This window comes from Neodiprion pinetum, chromosome 3 (genome assembly GCF_021155775.2).
Source record: "Neodiprion pinetum isolate iyNeoPine1 chromosome 3, iyNeoPine1.2, whole genome shotgun sequence".
In the NCBI taxonomy this organism is placed as follows: domain Eukaryota; kingdom Metazoa; phylum Arthropoda; class Insecta; order Hymenoptera; family Diprionidae; genus Neodiprion; species Neodiprion pinetum.
In genome coordinates, this window is record NC_060234.1 from 42,219,260 (window position 1) to 42,246,125 (window position 26,866).

Below are 26,866 nucleotides of genomic sequence, written 5' to 3' on the forward strand. Positions count from 1 at the left end.
GGCAATTTGCAGAAGTAATGTAGCTGGTTATTATTTGTAGAGTATAGGTTGTATTATACCAACTCTAATTAATGTCTGAAACCCATAAGTGTGAATCTTACCAACACATTTTTCACACGCGTTAAATGCATGATTGTCAATTTTTCAAACTAAAGCAATTTTTACTTTGAAATATATGAGTGGGATTTTTACTAGCTGTTCTCCGACATTGTATATTTGCTAGTAAAAATCGGTTCGCAGGTTTGTTGAATTGGATTCAGTTTTTAGCTTTGAAACACAACCTTCAATTGAATTATGAATGCTGGAATGGTTCAATGATCAGATACTGTGTCGCCGTCCACCATTGTTTGATTTTCACATACAGTTTTAGAATCAACGCACGAATTAATCGTGATCAACAGATTCGCAAAATTGTATAACATGAGATTAACGCCCGCGAGCGTTATAGCTTGTAAACTATCGAATGAATAGTGTTTTTGTTGTCAGCCGTCAACGAGAGACAACGCATCCTCACCTCATCACCTCGTATGATCGTCTTGGAATTTTTAAATTAACAACATATTTACTACATTACATATAATACAAGTTCAAATTAAGAGATTTGCTTTTGCTTACCCCTTATATAATGTGTTTAGAAATAACTATCTCAATGGAATCAACGAACCGTGTATAACGATGTTTACCACAAAAACAGCTTGCGATAATGGCTCAAGTGATCGTAAGGTTTAATTCTTTTGAATTCCATCCTATCGTAGTTTTTTCATAACAAAATATCATTTCATATTCTATGGACCGAAAGTTTTATTTCACAAAATGTTCACTTTATACTTACATATTAAAAACATTACATGTATTTACTATCATCTCGATGTTGTTAAAGCCTGTACGAAGGTGTATGCGGGTAGCAAGGTGCGGTAAGTTTATCCTGACTTAAGCACTATAGCGGTAAACGAATGGTTTTCACATATGATGTACTCACATACCCCGCATTTATACGTTTGCAAACAAAGTGCAGGAGGGTCCACACCATAGGTATATCGACAAATGCTATATACATATTTACAGGTGTATACATATTGAAAATGGTTGTGTATGAAAACCAGGAACATTTCTTATAGGGGCTAGTTAATAGCCTCATATCAGTAAATACCTCCCACATATCTTATAAATTATACAGCCATCATTATTACACATTCGTCAGATTGGGTTCTACATACCTGTATGGGATACCCGAAAGTTAAACACAGTTAACGGACCACTTTTTTAATCCATTCACTTGCTACCGTTGTTTCGAGCAGGAAATTAAGTGTAATATACTATAAGATATAGATGGGATAAAATTTAGGATGTAATTCATTCACCCTTCTTGCGAATTGAAAAAACAATAATTAACAATCATCGGCTGTAACTATGATTCCTAATTTATTCGTTCGTCTGTGCAGTTCGAGGGCTGGTGGTCGTCGTTGACGTGTGTCGCGGCCGGTAGTTCACCCCGCTTTGTAGTGGACGGACAGGCGCCTTTGCGGCAATGCCTTCATCCAGAAGCCTGCAACAAGGACTTCGACCTTCCCCCGCACTACACCGTCTTCCATGACCTGCGCAAGGAGTTTGCCACTTGTTACTCATCCCAGGAAGACCTTGCAGCCCTCAGTATACAGGATATGCTACAATGTATCCTTTCGTTTCTCGTCCTAAGCATCGCGCAACTATGAACAGGAAGTTCAAACCTGATCTGAATTTTGGAAGCGAGGGGACAATAAAGAAAAACCTGAATTACAGAAGTATACGTATAAGTTGGCACATAGAAAATTACAGTAAACTGTAAATCGGCAACGTTTGAATATTTTTCAACTGATGGAAAATCACGTACACAAGTAACCATGTACATATATATATACTAAATTTTTTTGAAATTGAACAACGATCTGTTTGCTTAGCTTGTTACATTTTTTTCTTGCAAACAAAATGACAGGTAACTTTTTTATTGCATCAACATCAAATTGAGTCAACAGGCAAAAGAATATGTACGGTACAAGTGATAATATCAACAAAAAAAAAATATTAAGGTTTAAGATTTTTCGGCTACAGCTACGAAACAAATTTTCATTTTCATAGTCAGAACCATATTTTTCGTTTTCACTAAAAAATGAAAATAGTTAAGTACTGTGTACTTATAGCCGTAACTAGAAATTCTTCTTAGTGTACAAATATTCGAGAAACATGCATTTTCTGCCACAGTACGGTAATATATCGTTCGTTCGTCGCATATGTGCTTCCAGTAAGTCGTATATCGCGTACACGGTGCATGCGCCCCTCTCCTCTCTTTTTCTCTTTGCCACTCATACCTTCGAGGCTCGAATTACTCGCTGCAGTCGCATAGAAACCAACTCGGCGTTTCTGGATCAATTCTAGGACTTAAGAACGCGTCCATTTTATTACAACGCGCTTCGGCAGACACAATTATTGTTCATCAGTGAAACAAACATAATAATAGCTGTGCTAAAATTTCAAGAAATGAAAAGAATCGCCACTGATCTCGTAGAGGTATTATATATGCATACGAAACACGGTTTGTCTGTCAGGTATAATCGCAACGATCGCAAGGGTTCTTGGGGAGTTTAAAATTATCAATATCATGCTGAAAACATTGAATACCAATCTTCGTACACTCGAACGATTAGTAGCAAATCCGATGTACTCAAATTCGAATTCATTTTCGACATGAGGTCACTTGTCCGTGACTACGTCGAACGGAGAAAGTGTACATATCCATATTGTGTACATATAACGCATGAAGTTCGTTCGGCGTCTTCAACCCTGCCAAGTTACACGCAGGTAGTCGCCGATGAATGAATGGCACACAGCCGCGTTGGAATTCTCTGGTGTCAGATGAATATCCTGCATAGCCAAAGAGTAAGGGAAGCTGGTAATGCTGCAGTCTGTGCAGTACATGCACCTACCTCAGACCTGCGTGAAATCTTACACTAGTCCAGGGCTGCCCCCGGCGCTCTAGTCGTCACGTTGGTCGTCTTATACTTAAGTAACTAACGGTGGGATGCGCATGCGCATTTTGCCCCCGGCCCCTGACCGAGTCTAAACCGAGTCCCCGAGGTGCCCCGTTGCCCCGAGCATAAGCGGCGAGCTTGACGGCTTGCTTGTTCGTTTCAACGTGTTGTACTTACCACGACGACGACGACGGGAACGTTGAGGAACCAGATTGCCAACATCTGTAGACCCGCGGCATTTCTTTATTCTCTCAGCGATACGTACCCTGAGATCGGAACTTGTGTTCTTTTTTTTATTTATTTTTTTTTTATTTACTTTTTCGATCATAACAAACAAGCGCACGCGCGCCGACGGAGGAAGAAAAAACGGAAGAACGGCAAACGGGGGGAAGGAAGAAAATTATACCTCAAGATACGTCGGAAGTCTAATTCTTGTATTCGAGATTCGACAACAAGTTATATTCATACCCATATTTAATAACGTTCGTCTGCCATCTGGAATTTTACGTAAGTTGCAAATATTACTTATATGTAGGTACTAGAATTTCCTCAACCGTATAACTTGTATGGATATATTTATGTGCGACGTATCTTTCGCAGAGATCCACGTATTATGCTCTTTTCGTGTTTTACCCTGATTGTTTGAATGTGATTGGAAGTTTGATTAGTAAGAAAATAATTTAATATCCAAATTAGAATGTCTTGGATAAAAAGGAGTTAAATCAGATTCTCCAGAAAAGTGGGAGAAGAAATTTTGCGTAGTCAAGCACAAACACCGCATACTTTATACATATTGTAAAAATTACTGAAGTGGCATTGTAACATTTCGAACTGCGTGATAAATTTCCTTGTTTCTCTTTTTAGCTTTGTTCTACAAGTTTCGATTCATTTCCCTTAATTTTCCCATACTTGCCGTTTGAATGGCAAAATTTTTCTTCTGGATAAAATATCGTTATTCTCGGTTCGATCGATGGCAGAAATTATTTTAATAAAACAAGAAAGATACACGTGGCAATTGGAATTATCGTTTATCCGACACAGTTTTCGACCATTAGCGCATGCGTCTGTATTTTTACATTTACGTCTGACTTACAAATAATATACCTACTAACATTACCGCGGGTCCGGAAGGATCTAAGCGAAAAGCTTGCCGAGTGTGATATTATTGGGGGGGCTAATCATGATCTCGTACGGCTTCGCGCTACCGGCGATACGGGTTATTTTTGACACACATCGGAACGGTACCACCTGTATCATCAGTTCATGCATCTGTCACCCACCTGTAACTCGCCATTGATATGTGCTGTTAAGAAGCGATTAACTCGCAGCGATTCGTATCTTATAGGACTGTTGGTAGATTTTATATTTCGTATGAAACATCGTAGGGTTATCAATCATTCTATACTGTCGTATATTCCTTATAATATTGTGAAATAAAATTTGTATCGATCTTTGGATCGCAGAAGTTTGAAGTAGCCTGAATTTTCATCTTGAGTAGTGCAATGATAATAAACGTGCATTACAAACATGTTCACAAACTCGAGGTCAGTTCGGTGTAGCGAATAATCTGAATATACAAGTGCCTATAGATAATACATAGTAGTAAACTTAAAGTATCGATGGCCCGGATTATATACACGGGGAAGATAAACAAACGGTATGATCTGCAACTTTCGATTTGATGCTCCAAAAGATTGTCCATAATGGCGTCGTTTTAGTGCCATTGTTCGTTTATCTGTCTTCAGATAAGATTTTATTTGATTTCTTTGATTGCAATTAATCCCAGTAGGTATGTATACATAAGGTAATTCGAAACAGTTGTCGCGATTATAATTGAATTTCACTCAATCTTGAGTTGACTTGTAACAGCGCCGGGTTGTAAACGTTGAAACGATTCGAACTGCACTTTTCAAATCTCCAGTTTCGCAGGCACCGAGAGAAACGAACACTCCGCGATGCAGGGAATATGCGAACGATCGGATATTGCGGCGGGATGCAATGAATATTATTTACAGTAGCGTAGACGGAGGAAAATGAGGGAAAATAATTAAGCAAAAGCGACCGGCTTGTTGTTCCCTTGGACAAGCAATGCCGATTGGCCACTCTTATCAGCGTTCACGGATTAAAGGTCACCCCCGTGAAGATATTGGTATACTTAATGGCTTAGCGACCGTAGCGACGATACCGCGTAGTTTAGCCCGCAACTCCGTTGCACTCGTTCTCCATTGCCTGGCTAAGTTTTGTAAATGAATTTTCATTCGTTTAACAAAAGTGCACGATATGTCTAGTAGATTGTTGAAAATAGTATAATCGTGCGGTATTTCAGTTTGTCGTTTGTTTCGCTGTAGATATAGACGTTTCTTTCTTTTAACTCAATATTTTTCGACAACGCTGTTTTGCCTCGATCTGCAACGCTGCACTTGGAGTTTACGTATAAGTGATAATCGTGAGACGCCAGGTAAGCATTATTTTACACCAACTATGTGTTTCGAACGTATCTACCGATATACGCGCTTCGCGCGGGCATGAATGTCTACAGTAGAACCTCTCCTCGTCTATCTTTGTATATATTTTTAAATTTTCCGATTTCCTCAAAAGTTTCATCCTAATAACTTGAGATCCGCTGTCGAATAATTTACGTGAAACTCGGGTGAAAAGTATGAAGGGTTCTATCGTACATTTCACCTTCGATAACGGATCTATAACATTATTATAACGCTAATGCAACCGACGCGGTCGCAGAACCGTCCGTCTTATACATATACACCAACATATGCATGTGTTTACTTGGAAACAATAATGGAAGGTCTAGCGTAAGCTCCAAAGTACGAACCGCAATAAAAATGAGGTGGAGTGGGAGACGATTGAAGTTTGAGGTGTAATAGTCGGCGAAATTACTTGGAATTCCAAAGTATTCGTTATGAATGGGGGGGGGGGGTATTGAATTCCATTAATTGCAAATGCTGTACGTTATCAGGGTACGTTTCATTGCAATTGACGAAGGCATGACCTCGTCAAAATAATGTAGAAATCGCATAACACGACGAAGTGACGAAACTTGATGCCTGCAGTTTCTTAACAGGATTCCACAATTTTAATTATTCAAATTCTTCGGCATTGGGTGTTCCGCATGAAAATTAATTTTCTGTAAATTTTACCAGTAGCGAACAATAATCATACATTCAATTTTATTTCCGCGACTCAACATGCAAGAAGAGCAAGTGAATCTTCTTTCTACTCGTCACCTCCGGTTCCAACGCTAGCTTCGGATTTCCGTCGTCTCTTTGAAACGTTAGCAAATTCTTAACACTAGTACAAGTACCGTTTTCCTAGAGTAGGTAAAATTTTTGTCCTTTGTACTGTTGTCAGGTATACCGTACCGTACCATAACTTACCCTACGCACAGCACAGTATGTATCAGGTATGCACCTAAAGCAAAGCATTGTTAACGCTGGTACTTACTTTCTGCAATAAATGAATGTCCATAGGCGTAGAGCACGTTGCTTGTTAACGATTCCTTATCGATTCAGGTTATATGTACGTAGGTATATTTCCACCGCACCAGCAGTTTGAGAAGTAGTCGAATAGGTCCGAACTTTTCCAATTCTAACGGACTTTACGCTACCCTATTATACAAACCGTAATCCTTAAACCTGGGGATGTTGTACGCATGTACATCAATTATAAACAGGTATGCGTAGGTTAGTTATCTGTAGTATAGACTTACTCGTTAAGTACGGAGCCCGAAAGATAATGCTCGACGAACTGCACCGACCGACAATAATAAATGCACAAGATATCTCGTGCCTGTAGTTACAAGCGTATACATCCATACATATCTGCAATCCCTGAGTGCCGCGAGTAGCAACAGCTGATTTTACCTGTGGCCCTCATATAAATCTCTCTCTTTTGGACTGTTACTGTGGACATTTTTTTCTACTTGACCCTACAGACAGAGAGCCGCTTATGCGGGCCCCGGGTTAATAAATAAGCTGTCCTTACTCGCATTCACAGTTTTTGCCTCATGGTTTACCTGGAAACGAATGGCCTTGGGCGTATGTATGTACCAAACATCATGACGGTGTTCGATTTTCGTCTTTGCAAAAACTAAATGCACTTTCGTATACCGACACGAGAGCTCGCTGCCTGTGAAGTTAGTAACGTTAACGCAAAGCGACATCAGGAAATAAATCGATATTCTGCAATTTTTATAACGGTTTTGAAGGAGTATGGCTTTCCAAAATAAGAGTGTAATGTTTTGTTTATCATGGTTTATTAAATTGCGGACATTGCTAAAGGTGTGAAGTGACGATTTTTCCAAAACATGCATCGTTGCAGTAACGTTGCTAACTTCATACTCATGATAATATAATCTGTTCGAATAATACGCGATGCAGACTATAATTAGTAATTTTTGCGCAAATTATGTACCCCTGAACAATACCACGTTAAATGCAGGTAATTTTAATATTTCGCGTATGCGCTTACTTGCATTATACTTAGAATTCTAGTTTAATACTTATGTGCCGTACTGTGTATACGATACGACTCGACCGAATCGGCACTTCAGCCTTGAAGGTATGTTAGGTAGGTATTACAATTCGAGCTCGAACGTAGCGAAATGTGAGACAACGAATACGGCGGTATATACCGAGATACATACTTATGTACATACACAGATGCAGCATAGTGCATACACAGGTTCGGTACGTATGTATAACGTTGAAGAAAATCATATTTCCTTAACAATTTTAACCCCAGACTTTGGCCTGACACCGGACACGGAGAATGATTACCATGTGAAGGAGGTTCAAGATATGGTGACTATCATTCAGAGGATGATTAAAGATGGTAAGACACAGACTAAGGAGCGAAATGAAAACGAAAACAAAAACAAAAACAAGAAAAAAAAAACAGCAACGAGTTTAGAGGCCAATCCGACAGCAACGAATTTAGAGGACATTTCGACAGCGACGATACCTGTTTATTACCAGATATGGACACACGTTTTCAGCCGTACGTCACACCGGATGTTGTCTTATGGAAGAACTAATCGTTATATTCATTAAATTTTTATTAAATCTGTAATGATGAGTTTGAGGAACGGGAGAGGTTTTAAGTCATTCAAAAGTCACGTAAGTGTAAGGGATGGCGGGGGCTGTTTTCTTGCTAACATCATCCTTATACGGGGTGGAGGGGATTCAGGATGAACGGACCATTGAGTTCCAAGCCGAAGTTGAGAAAAGAGGAAAAAAGAACGTTGAGAAAAATCGCTAGTAACGTTCTTTGAATCAATGATAGTGAATTCATTCGAATGAAATACTTATACGTAAGAGAAGTCAAACTGAGCAAATTCGAAACCTACAAACTGAGATATTGGCGATTTTAAAGAAGCCTTTATAATTAGAACATTCGGAATGATAAAACTTGGGTGTATTTTTTCTCTTTTTCCAACTTTTGATTCAGATGGTTGATCCTTTTTGGGGGTGCCCTGATCGATTTCGACGTTGACGTTTACATCTCCAAATATCCAAATCGATATATTCCAAACGCAAAAAAAGGCTTAATAGGCCAATTTTATACATAATTCTGAACAAAAACACTCGAATACATTTTCATTTGACGCAGAAATAAAGAAATGGCATGAATTCTACGAAATTACTATTACGATTTCTTAGAATCCGTGCCATTTCTTTACTTCTGCGTCAAATGAAAGTGTGTTGGAGTGTTTTTGTTCGGAATTCCGTATAGAATAGGGCTGCGAAGCCCTTTGTCCATTTTGAGATAGACTTTGATATTCGAAGATATATACGTCAATATGACGTCAACTTTGAAATCGGCCAGGGCACCCTTTCAGCGAAATATTTTTTCCCACCCTGTTTATCGTGACATTAATTGTGCAGTAATCCAGCCAAGTATTCCTAATGGACACATTTTTCGCCATGTAAAATGCTCGAAACCTTATCTATCATGTACATACATACATGCACACATACATTTGTAATATTATGATATCCGCGCTCACATGACAACCGTCGGAATTGTCGTATATTGGAGCATATCAGACACTCATAACTGTGCAGGGTTCCGAATACATTTATTACGTGTTTATCTTGGATACAATGTCTCCACTCCCGCCTCAAATAGGTACGTCAATGCGCGTATGTATGTGTAACAAAACACATGCGGATGGAAATATTCAACAGGTGCCGGAGCTATAGGGAGGATGCATGATGCATCATGTACACATATAACACTCTGCAATCTGTCAGTAAACGGAGATATTATTCTGTTTGAATGAAATTTCACGTCTTGTTTTATACTTTACAAATACCAATAACCGTCTCAGAGCTCATGCTATGAACTCCGACCTACGAACCGTGAATTACGAGAAAAATGATGAGGTTGTGTTGAGTTGATCTGTTTTGACCCATTTGAGGTTAGATTGCGCCAAATTATATTCGTATTTCCTAACAAATTTTCTTCAGCGATTTTATTGCAGACTTTATTAAGCTTTATTGTTCTCACGTTTCAGGTCACACATTTCTGAATCCTGAAGTGGTCAATCTTGTCCTGGAACCAGGCATATGGTGAGTCTTTTGAATTTTCAAACCTCTAAAAGTGTACCTTTAGTATTCTTCACCCACTAAAAGCTAAAAAATAATCCTACCGCTATTGCAGTTCAAAAGACGAAGAGGTCGATAATAATTGTGTTGTGAGAGCACGCGGCTTACCTTGGCAGTCCTCGGATCAGGACATTGCCAAATTCTTCAGAGGGCTTAATGTTGCCAAGTGAGTACACAAATACCTTGCGATATATTTTTCTAAGGTAACAAGGATACTGTCCCATGTTACATGCTCAAACTTTGATCAAACTTGAACCAACTCGATATTTGAAAGCATTCCGAATTTATGCATCTAAAAAGATTAGTATGTAAATAATGGATTTGATAAAGAGTATTTAATTTTTTCAGTCACTCAACCATGAGTAAACTGATTTTAATCGCGCGAGTTCTTTTTGTTGAAAACTATCAGAGTTTCTGGTTCCATACAAAACCTTGTAACTGACCAATTAATCCTGGCATGATCAAAATTGAAGCACATGACTTGAGATACATTCTTTATACGTAATGATTCACATGATTCAACACTTTTTAAATAATCTATTCGATTTCTATTACCAAGCATCATTGGAGGTAAAATGAAGGTATTTATAACTAGGTGTTGTATAAAGTTTCAATTTAATCATTTAGATACAGTTTCATATCTGGATAAATTTAGATCTCATTTATAGGATATTCGTTTGCGCGTGTTTTGAGAATATTGAATCGAAAGCTGAAGGCGTATCAATTATCATGAACATCCATAATTCCCCATATATTGGCTGCTTCACGTGGGTGTGTAGGAGTTAAATTCGTCGTTAATAAAATATACTGACTGTTCCTCCTTCTGTTGCAATAGAAACATATCTTAATTATTCCATAGAAAACTCGCAGTTTTTTAATGTAAGAAGTGCCATTCTGATTTGAACAATTGTCCAAAAATATCAGTAATTCCTATGTTTAAACAAAATTAATTTGTGAGGTACTATTCTTTTATGTATAAAACTTTATGTAACTTCTCTGTTATTGAAAAGAGTTCGGAGTGGACTTATAAATGTAGAAAATTTTGCTATGTTTTTTACATCACTCCCACTCGTGTCAAAACCATCCAGTTTTGCTACCAGCAAAAAAAGTCATTGTTTGACTTGGAAGGTATTACACCAAGATTTTTTTCCTTGATTTTGTCCTCGCTCGCATTTTTCTGATACAATTTTTTATTTTTTTTGGGATGTCGCATGGTAACAGTAGGACAGTAAACATACGTTGGCCTCGGTGGGTCTATGTCCGCAGCATCATCGACTGATAGGAGTTATCTCGGGTCACAGATCATACTTATGAGTTAAAGCGATGTGTTCCCTACTTAGCTTTAACTGTCATTTTAGAACTGCCATATGGAATATGCAACAAATTTTTCTCTGCCAAGTTTTGACCCTAATTGCTTAGTTCATTTCCTTTGTGTTCAGCCTGCTTACGTGTTTCTCAAACTAGAACAAGCTTGTTGGGTGCACACTCTTTATTTTCTAAATATTATAATGTGTTTCTTTTTTGTATAATGTCGTGTATATTCTCCAGTGACGAAGGAATAATTTAACTTTTTGTTGATTATGTAATATGCTTAAATTCTTATTATTTTTGCAATTTGTCTGATTTTTCGCTTTGCAGAGGCGGTGTTGCCCTGTGTTTGAGCGCACAGGGTAGGCGTAACGGGGAGGCATTGGTGCGCCTAGTAAGCAAGGAGCACAGAGACATGGCGCTCAAAAGGCACAAACACCACATTGGGGCCAGATATATTGAGGTATACAAGGCTTCGGGTGAAGACTTTGTTGGTGTGGCAGGTGGTGCTAGCGGTGAAGCACACGCATTTCTTTCACGCGGAGCCCAAGTTATAGTTAGAATGAGAGGGCTGCCCTATGATTGTACAGCCAAGCAAGTTGTGAGTCATCCAAACATATTACGAAAGTCAATTGAAATTCGTTTTAGTTAACAAAATGACGATTAGAACTTGGATATATTTACTTTCAGTTGGAGTTTTTCCTAGCTGGCGAAAATTCGTGTCAGGTACTAGACGGTGAGGAAGGTGTGCTATTTGTGAAAAAACCTGATGGAAGGGCGACTGGCGATGCATTTGTACTTTTTGCCAAAGAAGAAGATGCCTCGAAGGCTCTCAGTAAACATCGGGATCTGATCGGTAGCCGATATATCGAACTCTTTCGAAGCACGACAGCCGAGGTTCAACAGGTACATACTCTTAAACTAAATTAATCTTAGGTTACTAATAATTAAGTAGCGACTTGGTAGCATGGTGTATATTATTTGTTACATACAGTACGAATTAATGCAATTATTGGTATTAGTGGCATGTAATGGAAAATGGAACAAGGTACGGACTAACTTACATACTACATACTGCTTGATTTTAAGGAACATCTTTTCCTAAGTGGGAGAGAAATAGAATGTTTTAAATGGTCTCTAAATTGGTATTTTCTGATTATTTGTTTCTAGGTACTGAATAGATCAATGGATCCAAAGACGTACGAGGCCCCAGCACCATTATTGGCGACAATTCCACAAGTCCCTCTTCTTCCGCAACACATAATCACCTCTGGAACACGTAAAGATTGCGTGCGTCTGCGTGGTCTCCCATACGAAGCACAAGTTGAACATATATTGGAATTTTTGGGTGAACATGCAAAGAACATAGTCTTCCAAGGAGTTCACATGGTTTACAACTCTCAGGTAAGCAGACACTCTTTGCCTATCTTTCAATATGAAGCCCGTTCTGACCAAACTAACAGATGCCGTTCATGCGATATATGAAAGCATTGAAGGAAAAAAGGCCACTTTACGAAAATATACGCAGGCAAGTGCTTATTAGCAAAGTAATCAAAGCCTGGTTTCTTCTGATTACGTCTCTAATTGAACATGAGCGAGTCAACCAATTTAACAATCAACCAGACACTCATCAAATCTATGAACAATTATGTTGATAATATCATTGTTGTCTTGATACCCAGGGCCAGCCATCGGGCGAGGCTTTCATCCAGATGGACAGCGAAAGTTCTGCTTATGCCTGCGCATCGCAGCGTCACCATCGTTATATGATATTTGGCAAGAAGCAACGTTACATCGAAGTATTTCAGTGCAGTGGCGAAGACATGAATCTGGTATTGACAGGCGCTGTCGCACCACCACCTGCCAAAGCTCTACTATCTCCCGGTACGTTGACGACACATAGTCCTGCAACCCTGGCCCATCCTCCTCCTCCATCGACGGTGGCCCTGCCGAATCACCACCAGCAAACTCCCCTGTGGGATATACATGCCTTGGTCCAAGCTCAGGCTCAGGCCCAAGCTCAGGCCCAAGCGCAGGCTCAAGCTCAAGCTCAGGCTCAGGCTCAGGCTCAGGCTCAAGCTCAGGCGCAAGTTCAAGTCCAAGCGATGAGAAATCAAGATTTATGGTTAATGGCTCTTGCCTCAAACCCACCTCCCAACTCATCGTCATCTCCCGCCTCTCCGACGTCGGCGGTAGCTAGTAAGGCATTGGCGCTACCGCCACCACCACAATCCCAAATCTCCGCTTATAACATGGCCCCGCCGACATTGCACGCCCAACCTCCCCCGGCTCCGTTCTTACTGTTCAACATGCAACCCCGTTACCCAATACTGCGAGCTCCACCCCAAGCACTGTTACCTCCGTTGGTACACACTAGCCAGTTAAATCCGGCAGCTTTCATGGGTCTGAAACGCTCCTGGGAAAACGCTTTTCCAGCCGAGAGTGCCAGCAATCACGCAAAACGAGCTTGGCAATCTCCGGCAACGTTTCAAAATCCGCAGCAAGCGGCTGCTGCCTCAGGGCTGGCCTATCCCGCTCAATTCTATCCACAAATGTAATGAATGCCAACCTCGACAGGCAGCTCCTGCGATCAGCTAACGGAATGAGTACTTCCTATGGTTTCAGTTGTGGTAGGTTACGTATTTAATTAGCAATCCCGAGTACGGAAATGGCTAGAGAACAAGGAAATATTGCAAATTGCCGGAACGTAGGATGTACAAGTAGCGAATTTTCGGGTAACTGTAGCAAATATCCCGCAAAAAAATCATTCGTCTGGTGCAAACGGACGTGGCTAAAATTTTCAGCAACGTATTATTTATGCGATATTTTTTATACAATAATTATACACATATAGCCGAGATAATTCTTAGAAACGTAGCAGTTCTCACTAGGCACAGAGAGGGCTCGTGGAAAGTTTAGATATTTTTCTATATCTTTGGATCAGTACCTGCAGTTCAAAAGAGCCTAAGTGTAGGTAGGGATGGTAGCCGCTACTCATAATATTCCATAACGCGGACGAGGCTTACGGCAAATTGAATTGAATCGGTTTAATTGATATGTGTGTGTGTGGGTGTATATATATATATATATATACACACATATATATATACAAATAAATTTATACTAAAATATATTATAAGGTTATGATTGCGTAGAGGTATGGGTATTGGGATCATGTATTGCATATGCTCGCCTAGAGATGCAATTTCCGTACATCATCACTTATATTTGATAACTTTTACCCTTTTGGGAATACTTAAGTTAAATGACGCTCAGCAGATATTTAGGCGGGAGCAGTAAGACAATTCTCATTCCTATAACATATATATAGATTCACGGACAATTGGGACACATTTAACTGGACTTATCAATGACAATAATTATTTGTTACGCGTGTCCTATTTTTGATATATACATGTATATTAATTATTGCTGATATATTGCCTGCTCGGGCAGACCTATAATATAGAAATACTAGGGACCATTCATATAATATGCTGATAGGTGTACAATATTTATCGTTGTACAGATTGACCAACGACATTCCAATGGAAATCTTAAACTTTTTTTAAATATTTTTTTTCAATTTTCCTTTTACCATTGCCAGCACCTAAGTGCCTTTTTCATAGGTGATAGAAAGTACTTACGTAATGTTAGGATCTATTAGATCAGAGCTATTGTTGATGATGATGATTATTATATTTGTACCTTCGAAGAGATAGATTGTAGGAAACTATTAACTCTAGGTAGGCACCATGATTCGCTCTCAAATCAAGATTTAATAATGTCTTGTAATATGTATATAGATGTAGTAACAATATTATTATTTCAAGTATAGTATGATGCGGTGGTTTGTGACAGCCCTTCGAATCAAATCTTTGTACAAATTCGACCTTTCAACAACATTTAACAAAAGTTCAAGTTCCGAATTGGTATAAGCGAGCCTTAATAAACACCGAACGTGGTCTGCAATATTCTCATCTCGTTCATTTCTATAAAGTTGGAAGTAAAATAAGTGATAATCAGACTTTTGACATTCTTCCATGCGGACCTATTTTCTACATATTATTATGATTAGGTGTTAGGAATAGTTATTCCATCCAATATAATATAATAATTCTTAATCTTAGCATAGTCCTTTTTTCATTCTACGAGACTGTTTTATTCTCACAAGTTTTTTGCACCTTCGATTCTCCATTGTACCATTGAATTAGTCTCATTCGAACGTTAATTTTGGATTCCGATATGATTCTACAACTCCTATGCGAAAGTTCTATTCTGAACAGTTCCAAAAAGGATCAACTGGGATAAACTGATAGATAGGCACTGCAATTTTTTGTCATATATCCAGCAATTGTGGTAAGAGAAAAGTGGTGTTAATAGAAACACAGTGGCAATATAAACTGTTGACAATTCTAATCCAGATTGTTCATTTTAAGCTTTTTACGATCAATGCTTTGTTCTTAGTCGCAGGTAGGGGCCGCAAGTAACTTCCAATGACCCCCCTCCCTCCCCCTGTTCCTTATTCCCTCTCAGCCAATATTCAGCACTTTTTTCATCGAGATCTTGTACTTAACTCGGTGTTGGGAAATCCAATTTCTTCCACGTTCCCCATTGATTGATAATTAATAACCAATGTTAGAGATATTTTGCAGCTGTTATGCACTCAGAATTGTTACATTTTTTTTCTTAGAGAGTTGTATAAATTTTATATGAGCAGCCTTTTGCTAAAACTATAAAAAATGATTACCCCGATATCATTATAATTTTTTTGCTCATGCATATGATCATGTTTAACTTGCATGACCGAAAAATATGTAATCCCTGGCGTTGCAGCAAGTTACACTGGTATTTTATTTTATTTATTTCTCTACAGCTCGTTTTTTTATTAACAATGAGACTTATAAAATAATCATTTGCATATGGCGTCACACATCAGTACATGCTGATATATATTTACTGTGTCATGTATGTATTTATTTTTTTATTTTCCGGCAGTTTCAGCAGATCTATGGTATATTGATTTTTATGCAAATTTTGTTACTTATATACTTCCAAAATTTTTATTTATTTTTCATAAATCCTTGGAGTCATGGTAGTTGTTAAACTTTACGTTAAGTAGTGTGAACAGAGTTTTGTTTGCCGAGCAACGTTCGTCATAAACATCTTGCTTCTGATGGAAAAATACGACATTTATTTTCTAAAAGTTTAATAGACAACAAGTAGTGTTTGTAAATATTTTTTATGCTAATCTAATCAAGAAACAATTTACAGGGTATCGAGATATTTATTACGACGTTCACGGCATAGTGCGAGAATCAAGTATATGCCAATTGTTCGCTGAATATCTTTCGTCGGCAAGGAAATACTTGTTCCTCCCGCTTGAATAGTATAAACAACATAAATCTAACGATAACGGCTATAATTCAAGGTAGAACAAGACTACTTGGGTATGACATGTGTAGCAAGTGAATGTAAATTTATTCTCTCTGTTATCAACCCAGTTATGTTACATATTTTATTACATGCATACAGTCGTCGGTTCTATCTTGCATTGCCTAAGAGTGCCTCTTGAAAATTCTGACAACAACTTGACGAAATGGTATGGGCAAATTTTTTCGCAAATGCTGCATCAGCAGATACTCAAGTGTAGCGTACATTACATCACTAATCTCATAGTTGCAACGATTATCGTTTCAATTGAAAGGTTCGCGAGTCGAAAGACCAATACTTGAATATATATCACGTGGTTGTCAACATCTCGATACAGAAATAACAATCAATGTATCGAGAAATTACCAAAGTAGAATACTGCGTACTTTATGTTGCTGCAAAAGAATGACAAAGCTTGCATTTGATATTTATCGGGTAACCGTCTTCCATCAATTCCTGATGTGCCAGAATTTTCGAGAGAGATGTACACACTACATTGCATTATAATGTTGGCTTTCGCTGGATTCACAAACAATCATGGGCAGAGACAATTATTTTCTATTATCCCTGTACTAACCGATGCTATACATATTGGACCGTGACTTGTGCTGGATGTGTTGTTTGGTGTTCTGGATGGCTAACCTGGTGACTGATAGTTATGTGTATCGTTAATTATTATATTGCATATAGTTATCTGCATTAATTATTATCACTATATAGCACTTGATGTCTTATGAATATCGAGCGGTATTAAACGCTCCGGTATTGGGCCATATAGGACATATTTTAGAGGGTTTCTTTCCGATCTTTTTTTTTTCTATCCACCTGATTTCCTGTTTAGTTTTCTCTCTTCCAAATCGTGTAAATCCTTGATTACATTTATTCAACAAATAATTAATTTATGATTCCAAGTTATCAATAGGTAATGTCAGTCGTTGATTTATATGATCGTTTTTTTCACATTACGCCCACTACGATTCGGAATACAAAACAACGCGACTATGGTCACTTTGAAGAGAACTGATGTTTGAAGATACTGCAAAGTCTTGTATTCATTTTTCAGTATGTTTATTTCATCCTTCATCTTTGGAAAAGGATGTAATATACATTAACGCGAATTACATTTTGAATGCTACATATGTTCAAGCAAATTTAACGATTAGTAAAACTGCAGTTGATGGACAAATCTCATTGAGGCATGGAATTCGGTATTTCACTTACAATTAGAACCTGTAGCAAGTTTAGCCATCTCCTTTTTCCGATACTTCAACCATTTATTCGAATGACACGAGTCTTGACATAGGATTGGAAAACGTGCCAATGAACTCACACTAAGACAGGAATAGATCTTATTAAATTATACATCGATATTCGCGACTGTTGAATGGATATATTATTCAATTAAGTTGCAGCGTGTATTTACGAGCTCTTTGTATCTCTTCATCCCTTAACAACCTTTTCCCTTTTCCATCTCCACCGAACTCATTCGTTCTTAAAAGTTTGTTGAAACTAAACGGTTTCAGCAGTAGATAACTTACAGAATTTACTTACATGCTTCTGCCTTTTTTTTGAACTAGCGAAAGCTAACACACATGGTTAAGTGATTGGCATAAAGATAAAATTTATCAATTCAATAATGGAGCATTTTACACCAATTCTAGCAATACTGGGACTTAGGACTATTTATCGCTGTATACTCTCTGTATGTCGATCATTATATTAATATTAATAATCATGTTATTAATAAATGTACTCGTGTCTCGTGGATATATACGCTTGTTGGGTTGGTGGACTTTTACCTTGATACCTTATTCATTGCTCGTACTTTTTGTTCAATCTTTCTCACAAGGCATTTTTCAGTTTTTTTTTTTTTTTTATCCTTCCATTTTCTATATTTAAATTTCATAGATTTACTTAGATACTGTTGAACTTTTTATTCCCATTTGGGTATACTTGTGCACGCATGTACATACCTTACATACCGGCATACAAGTGCCAGTGCATTTCTTGTATGTATCGTATGTCAGTATATTAATTGCATTTTTTTTTTGCAAGGTAGATTGCTTGTGAAAACGATGCTGAACTCATACAACGGGTGATTAATAAATAAAGTCGGGATAAAATCTTGGATATTTAACTCTAAGTGTAGGAATAACATCAATTTTTATCGATCGCCGATCTCCCCTCACTTGTGTAAGATTATGCATGTACATAACGGCTGAACTTTATTGGAAGAAATAGGAAAATATTATGTGAAACGCTCCAGTAAAAATTATGTAAGATTCGTGCTTCTTCCCTGAAGAGCCTTTGCGCAATTCACGTACGGTTCCTGAAAAAAAAATTGAGGGTATGTTATCAAACAAGACCATCTTCGGCCAGTCTAATCACTGCTTACTGCATAAATAGATAAACTGGAACTTACTAGCGTCAAGCCATTACAGTAAGCAGTGATGCGCTGCTAAGTCTCAGTCGGCTAAAAAGTAACGGTGAATCTTCAAATTTATTATTTGCTTCGAAAAGAAAGCTGCTGCACCTGCAACTTTTATGGTGATATACAAATAAGTATCAGTATATCGTAATAGATTCACCTTGCAAAAGAAATGTGGTTAATATAAGACACTATGCACATGTATAAGTCAGATGAAAATGTATTAATCGAAACTTTTTTTTTACCCTCAGTGTTCTCAGAGTAAACCAGTAGTGTGAAAGAATAACTTTTACTTTATATAGGGGGGACATTTTTGGAGTGAGTAACTCGTGGCAACATGAGATTCTCTAAGTCGCCAACCTTGAGAGGTCTTCCCTTTATAACAATGCATTTTATATGCATACTGTCTTACAAAAAGTACGATCATCACATTCCTGTTCCGTTATTTACGATACTTCACTGGATTCGCAGGTATTAGTAGGTACCAATTGAGGTCAATTTTACACATGTTGCAGCCTCTATTCTCTTTTAAACTGTCAAATTTTCTGTTCGTATTCTCTGAAGTGTAAGTTTAGTTAACAAAAAACCATTTGGTGCCATAGATATTCCGTTGACATTTTCCATGGTATAATGTACAGTATGTGATTTTGGCTTCATCATGAGTATTTGTTAGTTTTCTGTTACATTCAAGAACTGAATTATGCAACGATCAATGTTAGCTAATTACCGCTAAAAATCTCATAGTTAAACCTAATGAAAACTTAAGTAACAAAGAATGCCTAAGCCTAATCATATTTTCAAATATCACTATGATCACATTCAGTTCTTATTATTATCTTGCCGACACTCAATTACGATTTTCTTCTTTCGACGGCGCAGTGAAAATTTAAATAAAATGAGGTCAATTGATGAGAATTCGCAAAAATTCTGTATATTAGTATTCACTTATGAAGTGCAATATTGGTGTCCACTGAATGTATAAAAAATTGTGAACTATATAACTTGCGCATCTAGTGAAGGTGTCACTTTCTTATAGGACTGTAATCACACCATATTTGGTGAGAATAATTACTACCTAATTATTGAAATATTTCAGAAACCAACGACCAGACTTCGTTCAACTGATGTTCTTTGATTTCATTATCACTATGACAGAAAATTTTATTTGATCTATTCGTTCTGGACAATTCAGAGTGTAATTGTGTCTACATGGTAAATCTCTACGCTAGGATATATTATAGTTTTTAATCAGGCCGTCAGTTACCCTTAAACGATTTGGTTAGGCAGATGCAAAAATTATTTGCAATTGTGGGTTGGCTATAATAGATCACTGTTGAACATTTTAACAAAGTATCATTAAAATCACTTTGTCACAACGATGATCATTTTCATTTAGTATACATTTTACTCTGTTCAAAAGCAAGGAGCAACATTGGCAATATTATTAATTAACGTAGTTCTGAATCTTGTTGCTAGCTCCTATTGTAGCGGAGCGTTGGTTTCTGAATATTGTTGGTTGGAGGCATGTGCAGCCAAGGTATCCGAGTCACGAAAATATATTTAAAAATATTAGTGATTCCTAGCAACAATGTTGATGGTCCTATGGTATTTTATGGTGTGTCCGGGGCTCTGCCTGGTGGATGGACCATAATTATCTCGCTATCTTGCCGAGTCCAACTCCGGTGTTCGCTACTATATCCCTGCTATATTACTCTGTCCGCTTGACCTGCGATATATTATTCCCAAAATGATATTGAATGTCACATTTGGGAATACAGACGCGTTTTCTTTTGTATATTTCACAAAATAACAGCATTAACTTGTATGTATTGTAATCTGTATAAACAATGTATTATTGTATATTTGTTTGTTTCAACTCAACGTGTTCTACAGGCACATAATGCGGGGAAATATAATGTCAGTTTTACAAAATCTCTCTTTTTTCAAGTAATCGGATGTTAGTGTGGTTAGCAGTGGTAAAGGAGCAGACTATCTGAACGGCGAAGATTATTGGTGTGGTAAGAAAACATTACGGGGATGGAATAAATAATTAAAACAGCTTATTGTGGTCTGTGGACAATTGGACATAGAAAGTGTGGGGATTGGTTGGCAGAGGGAGGGCAGAGGGTGGGATAGGGGCAGAATTTTACAATGGTCAGTGCAACGTTAACGTATGTTGCGTGGTGCAGTGTCGATGGCGGTATGGTAGCGGGACTACAGTACGTATACTAACTTCTGTGCTTCAGGTAGGCCAATTATTCCAATCATTATATCATCCCGAATCAGCTGTCGGTGGTTTACAGTTGATAATAATAAAAGATGCCCTGTATTTTTACATTCAAGGTATTTTTATTTTGTTCAATTTCTCAACACTTTAAAGAGACTTGCTGCTATTTTTTTTTATTATTTGACTGCATCCCACCGAACGTCATGGAAATTCTATGTGCATTCAGAATTTATGACATTGATGATTCTTTCCAGAATATTTATCACTTCATTACTCGATGATTCAAATCACAGTTGACAAGTGTCGGATAATTAAATTCATTTATTAGGAACTTAATTCTTCGCGCCTCTTCAGAGCACTGTCATTACCATTGCACTAATACGAATCACGATTCTAAAATTATCACTGCACAAAACCACGTTAAGGCTATACACTTAACTGTATGGGTATAATAGCCCATAGACTTTATTTGTAAATAGAATCATGGGTTCGTTGGTTAATTGGCTAATGTTACTCGTTTGGTAGCTTTCTATAACGAATTTATTATACATTGCTACAAATCTGCCTACTTTTATATTGTCACATAGAATGATCTTTGTAAAAAATAATATAGCAATAAGCTTTGTTATTAAAATGATGGAAAAAGCTTTTACTAGTAGATATATCTGTATGTATAACTTTAATAATTACGACTACTTTCAAACTCAAGTTGTGGCTTTGAAATACAGTTAATTACTCCTCCAAATTGAACAAAGTCTTTTTTTTTGCAAAAGCTATACACTTATTTTCTTCCTGCCACATATATTTGTCTGTGGTATCAACTGTCGTCTTTAAAATTGTAAACGTCAATAACATTTCCAGTCAAATTAAATTATTTCTAAAATATCAGCGAGCAATTATACACTACCATTTTGTAACAATTACCCTGGACGCAGTACACTTCTTTAGAGTTGGAAGCTAGACACGTTAATCAGATTCCATGAAATTATTTCACATTTTCATAACTTTTACATTATTTGATCAAACTTCTCAAATTGTGACTAAATGAAACATTACTATTTCTTCCTCAGGAGGTACAATGATGCCGCCTCCGTTTGGACCAGGTGCGATATATCCTGCGCAAGCGGCAATGTTACCTCGGGGGCCACCGCAATTTGCACCCGCATATCCACCTATATTCTATTGGCCATACCCGTCACCACCAGTCAGTCCAACCAATTACTATAACCCAGCTAACGTTGGCGGCATAGCACCGATTCCTCAGCAAGCTACTCTGGTGAGTATCTCTTATTATATCTCATAACAAATATTCTTTAAAATTGAAGTCAATGAAAGTGTATTGCTTTATGTTTGTAACACTATTGATAGCGAGGTGAAGTTTATGTTTGAACTAAAACTCGAAATCGTATCTTATTGCAGTTGACCTCCCCAGAATGCCTTCACCTGGGCCCACCAGAGCCTAGGATACAGGATGCTCATATACCAAGACCTGAAATAGACAAGCGTATTCCGCTACCACCATTACATGCTCCGCGTAGTCAATACATCGAATTATTCATGGTTTGATCGGGCTACTTGTTCGATCAAAGAAATAATCAAGTCAACACCTTGCCTCGCCCAGCATAAACTACTGATGTATCATACAAGTGATATTATGATAATAATCGTTTGTGGTCCCTCCCGTAGTTCTATCGAATAATCAGACGAAAAGGTCGATACAGCCTTAATCTTACAAAATTATATTAAATTTTATACATATCAAATATATTCGTACAGTCGTCTGTGCGTTACACTCACGATAAAGGTTGAAATATTCCAAAAAATATTAATATGCGGAAGGCATGCCAGCCTTTTACCTTTCGCTTTCCCTGTACAAATCATTACTGAAGTATATGGGACAAAGTGTAGAGAAAAAATTAGCATCTTGTTTGAACATGCCGACAGAATTATTTCTGCAATGTCGGAGTACTAGATAAGAAGGCCACAGATTATCAACCTAATAGATTTTAAACATAAAAAGTTAGTTTTAATACTTTTACTATTGTTAATAGCGCAATGAAAATATTTTAATGAATAATCAGATAGCTTAACTTATAGGTAAATATAAAGAATCTAATATATTCGTTACTCTTATCAATATTTCAGATTGTGCTCCTCGATGGTACGACATGTTATGTGCTTGAAGAATTTTTATCTATGTCACTGGTTGAACATTTAACAGAAATTTGTATTATTTGATAGACAAGTTGATAAATGCATAATATATAATTGTGTACCAAGAGAGTATAGAACAATGCAAAGTATAATCAAGGAAACAGCAAATATCACAAAAGTCTTCCAACAATCTTTTTTAGTATAATGATTTCCATTGTTAACTTATTATATTAAGTTATTGATTGCATTTTTATGTATCCTAAAATACCGCTCTTATTTACTATTGACTATTACTACTACGTATAATTACTATACTGTTAGCTAATGAAACCACAGAGTAGCATGCAACGAATTATTTTATTTTCTATATATATATATATATATATATATATGCAGCAGGCAGTAGTGTCTTAAAATACTGTCTTGAGCGGATTTTAAAGAGAATATTCTTATTTTTACCCAAGCTTTATATTAATTCGATTCGTTTGATGCAGCACCTATGCCATTTATTTGGAATCAGTTGAAGGTTGCCTATAGCTGTATCGAAATAAATAATACATTGGCTGTGACAGGCGGTAACCCATTAAGTCTCTGATCGCGCGAGTTGAACATATTTCTCATTAAATTTATTAATTTTTACACTAGTACGAAATGAAATTTTCTTTAGGATTCCGTTAAAATCTGTACAATGCGAACATTATTTGGGTGTTTATCCCGATTATCGCGTTATATGCCATCTCTCAATTTTTTCTTTATTCGACAGCCCAATGAAAATGGAATTTCATTTTCAACGGCATACTTACCCTTTCAAAAACCTATGCGACAGTGCAGTTGAGAAGATTCCAAATTTTTTAATTATCCTCAACGTATTTTCTTCGACTTTATCAATTTAACCGTTTTTGAGACCACGTGATCCAAATAGTTTATATTATTATATCATTTATTTCTTAAGTTTGTTGATTAAATTAATTCTAAGTAAACAATCATCCTCTTTATATACTAGATAATAGATTAGCAAGATATTGTTTCGCCTTGTTCCTCTTCTTCTATTTTCAAATATAATTAAGCCCGACAGGTGCAATAAAAATCCTGTGCGTGGGTTATATTTTGTGCAATACAAATAGGCCGGTACGTTGCAATACCGCTAAGGACCACGAAAAGTGCATAAAGTTACAATTGACGGTGTAATTTGTACAAGGTTTCTTATCGGCCCAGCGAACGGCAAAACTTTCAAACGGACAGGCGTTCCGAATAAGCTTTTGTTTCATTTTTCAATATTCAATACCAATTTACTTTTTCTCGCTTAGAAGAAACTGAATTTCTTATTGTTGTTACAAAAACCACGAAAATACCTGGATGCATGTCTATGATAGATGTAAGTAATATTCAGGTATTTGTTTTTTTCGTAGAGTATCTAAATCGTTCCCAAAAATGATGCCTGCTCTGTGTCGTTTCACCCTTGTTGTAATTCTAATCGAATTTGGGTCGATAACTAATCAAAAGCTTGAGCCACGCATCTTGATACATATATTTTTGCATTTCCGTTGTCTCCTGCTTTTTATTCGACTTGTTATCAAACGGAGGTGGACAATTTTAAGATTTATCTTAGTCTTGAACTTTGGATGTCACGCACCCTCCAAAAATATACCCGTATATTTATATGTTATATTAATATATTTTGTAGCAAATGTAGTTAGCCAATTGAAATGACAGTTTTTGCAGCTGTATTGAGCATACGATATTCGTATCATTTGCGCACATCTGGACAGCTGTAGCAATTGATCAGTGTGTGCCGCTTTCCCAAAACTGTCTAGCCAAGCAATATAATTCTAAGTCGTGGAAATTTTTTTATTTATATTTACAGCTAGTAGCTGCGAAAACTGTTTTACACTAGTGTTAATCTGTTACTAAGATGTGAATTAAGTAATTTACAAAAATTAATATATCGCATACATAGATTTTATTAGATGTATAATTACTTAAATTATAGTCAAATTTTATAATGATTGATTTTGTGGGCAAAGCAGCACATTGCAATAACAGCAATACAAATTATTAATATATTGACAAAATTGGGTGATTATCAACATTAGCAGAGTTTTGCCTCGAGTGTTGTATAAGAATTGTGTGCATTCTATGCATTTTTGCATGTACAAGAAATGCAAATTACACTCACTCGGCAACTATTTCGAATTAAAAATGAATTGTTAATTGGTCAATATTTGAATTATCATGCTACTCTTCTCTTACGAGAAAATTTCCTGAACATAGAAATTCTTTTGCGTGAAAAATCCATCGGAATGGAATTCAAGTATTTCCAGAATTGGTTGTCTCACCAAAAAAAGATTATGCTGCGTACATTGCCAGTTGTTAATTATCGATAAAAACTCATTGTACAACACGAAAGCGTTGATGCTGATTGTTGGAACTTGGGAAGCTAAGAGTGGATCCAATAGAAAAAAGAAACATCGTGTGATTCACAATTAGTATATTACTATTAGCATACACTGAGAAAAAAAAAAAAACACATCCGTGACATGGAAGTCTAAAATGCCTAGTGTTCTAAATATTAATTGTTATATGTGGTTGAAACTACATAATTAATTAGAGCTAGTATCGTAATTGTAAAACGCATCTCAAATAAAAACTACACAAAGTGACAGCTGAAATTAGGTCGTATAGAGGTATTACTGCATGTCTTGGTATTTTATCATTACTTTTATTGAATGCCTTAGGAAATATTTTTAACATATTATACTTGTACAAAATAATGAAAGACCATATTTAAAATTGAAAGAAATATTTGAAATCAGTCGCATAAGATAGTAAGCACCATGTTCAATGTTAAGCGTGAGAAAATATATATTGGTATAATTAGTCTAGCATTCAACAGAAAATTGCCAATAGCCAATTAATTTTTTCGAATGTAACATTGAATATGGTGCCTACTTATATTAGTTATGTCACTAATTTCAAATATTGCATTCAATTTCAAATGTTCTCTATTTCTTATTACCCGAAAAATAAGATGAAAAATTTTATTAATGTTTTTGTTCCGAACTGCGAATAGAATGCGGGTATCAAGCCCTTTTTCCCAGGGCACCCGCTTAAAAAACTGCCATCCTGACATCTTAATTTCCAATTTAATTGTGAAATCGTCGTGTCCCGCTCGTGTCGTTGGTATATTTGTTGCGGTTAGTCCAGTTTATGAATGTAATGCGGTGTGTGGTGGAATTCTCACGGTAATATAATCGGTCAAATGACACAGAAAAGCATTTAAACTAACAAAATCTGCCGTTTTAGTTTTCATTTGTCGTGATTTGAACCGGATTATAATTCCAAATTATTAAAATGTAGTTTCGTTGGATACTAGTAACTGCAACGATTTTTTTTTTTTTTTCTTATCGCGCTAAGTAGTAATATTTGGAGTCAGTGAACCAGTGGCATTTCAGAATACAGCAAGTGGTTCTACATGAATATCATTATTCGATACTACGAATCATCGCGAAGATTGTCAAATATTAAATTTATCCGTCGATACCGAATGGAAAATAATTTGATAATACAATTAATTCAGCGCTCTTCGAACGTAATATTTATTTTGTTTCTCGCCTCAGAAATATCAAATTTATTCACCATGTGTGAGTCGCATGATTGAAATTACTATCTATCACTACTAACTTTA

The 26,866-nt window shown here is 36.8% G+C and overlaps 1 protein-coding gene across 5 annotated transcripts in view; it reads left to right on the top strand.

The window, feature by feature from the left end:
* LOC124215286 (RNA-binding protein fusilli) overlaps window positions 1–26,226 on the top strand; it is a 39,940-nt gene extending 13,714 nt beyond the window's left edge. For 4 of the 5 annotated variants that reach the window (XM_069134693.1, XM_046618489.2, XM_046618488.2 and 1 more), the window contains 10 exons: window positions 1,443–1,671; window positions 7,767–7,856; window positions 9,541–9,595; window positions 9,687–9,797; window positions 11,270–11,540; window positions 11,630–11,845; window positions 12,110–12,343; window positions 12,622–12,823; window positions 22,098–22,303; window positions 22,447–26,226. In XM_069134693.1, the coding sequence (XP_068990794.1) occupies window positions 1,443–1,671; window positions 7,767–7,856; window positions 9,541–9,595; window positions 9,687–9,797; window positions 11,270–11,540; window positions 11,630–11,845; window positions 12,110–12,343; window positions 12,622–12,823; window positions 22,098–22,303; window positions 22,447–22,593 (1,761 nt within the window). In that variant the 3' untranslated portion in view covers window positions 22,594–26,226. Of the gene's footprint in view, window positions 1–1,442; window positions 1,672–7,766; window positions 7,857–9,540; window positions 9,596–9,686; window positions 9,798–11,269; window positions 11,541–11,629; window positions 11,846–12,109; window positions 12,344–12,621; window positions 18,144–22,097; window positions 22,304–22,446 lie in introns of those variants that run through there. The other variant, XM_046618485.2, reaches the window with a different exon arrangement.
* The last annotated feature ends 640 nt before the right edge of the window (window positions 26,227–26,866 follow it).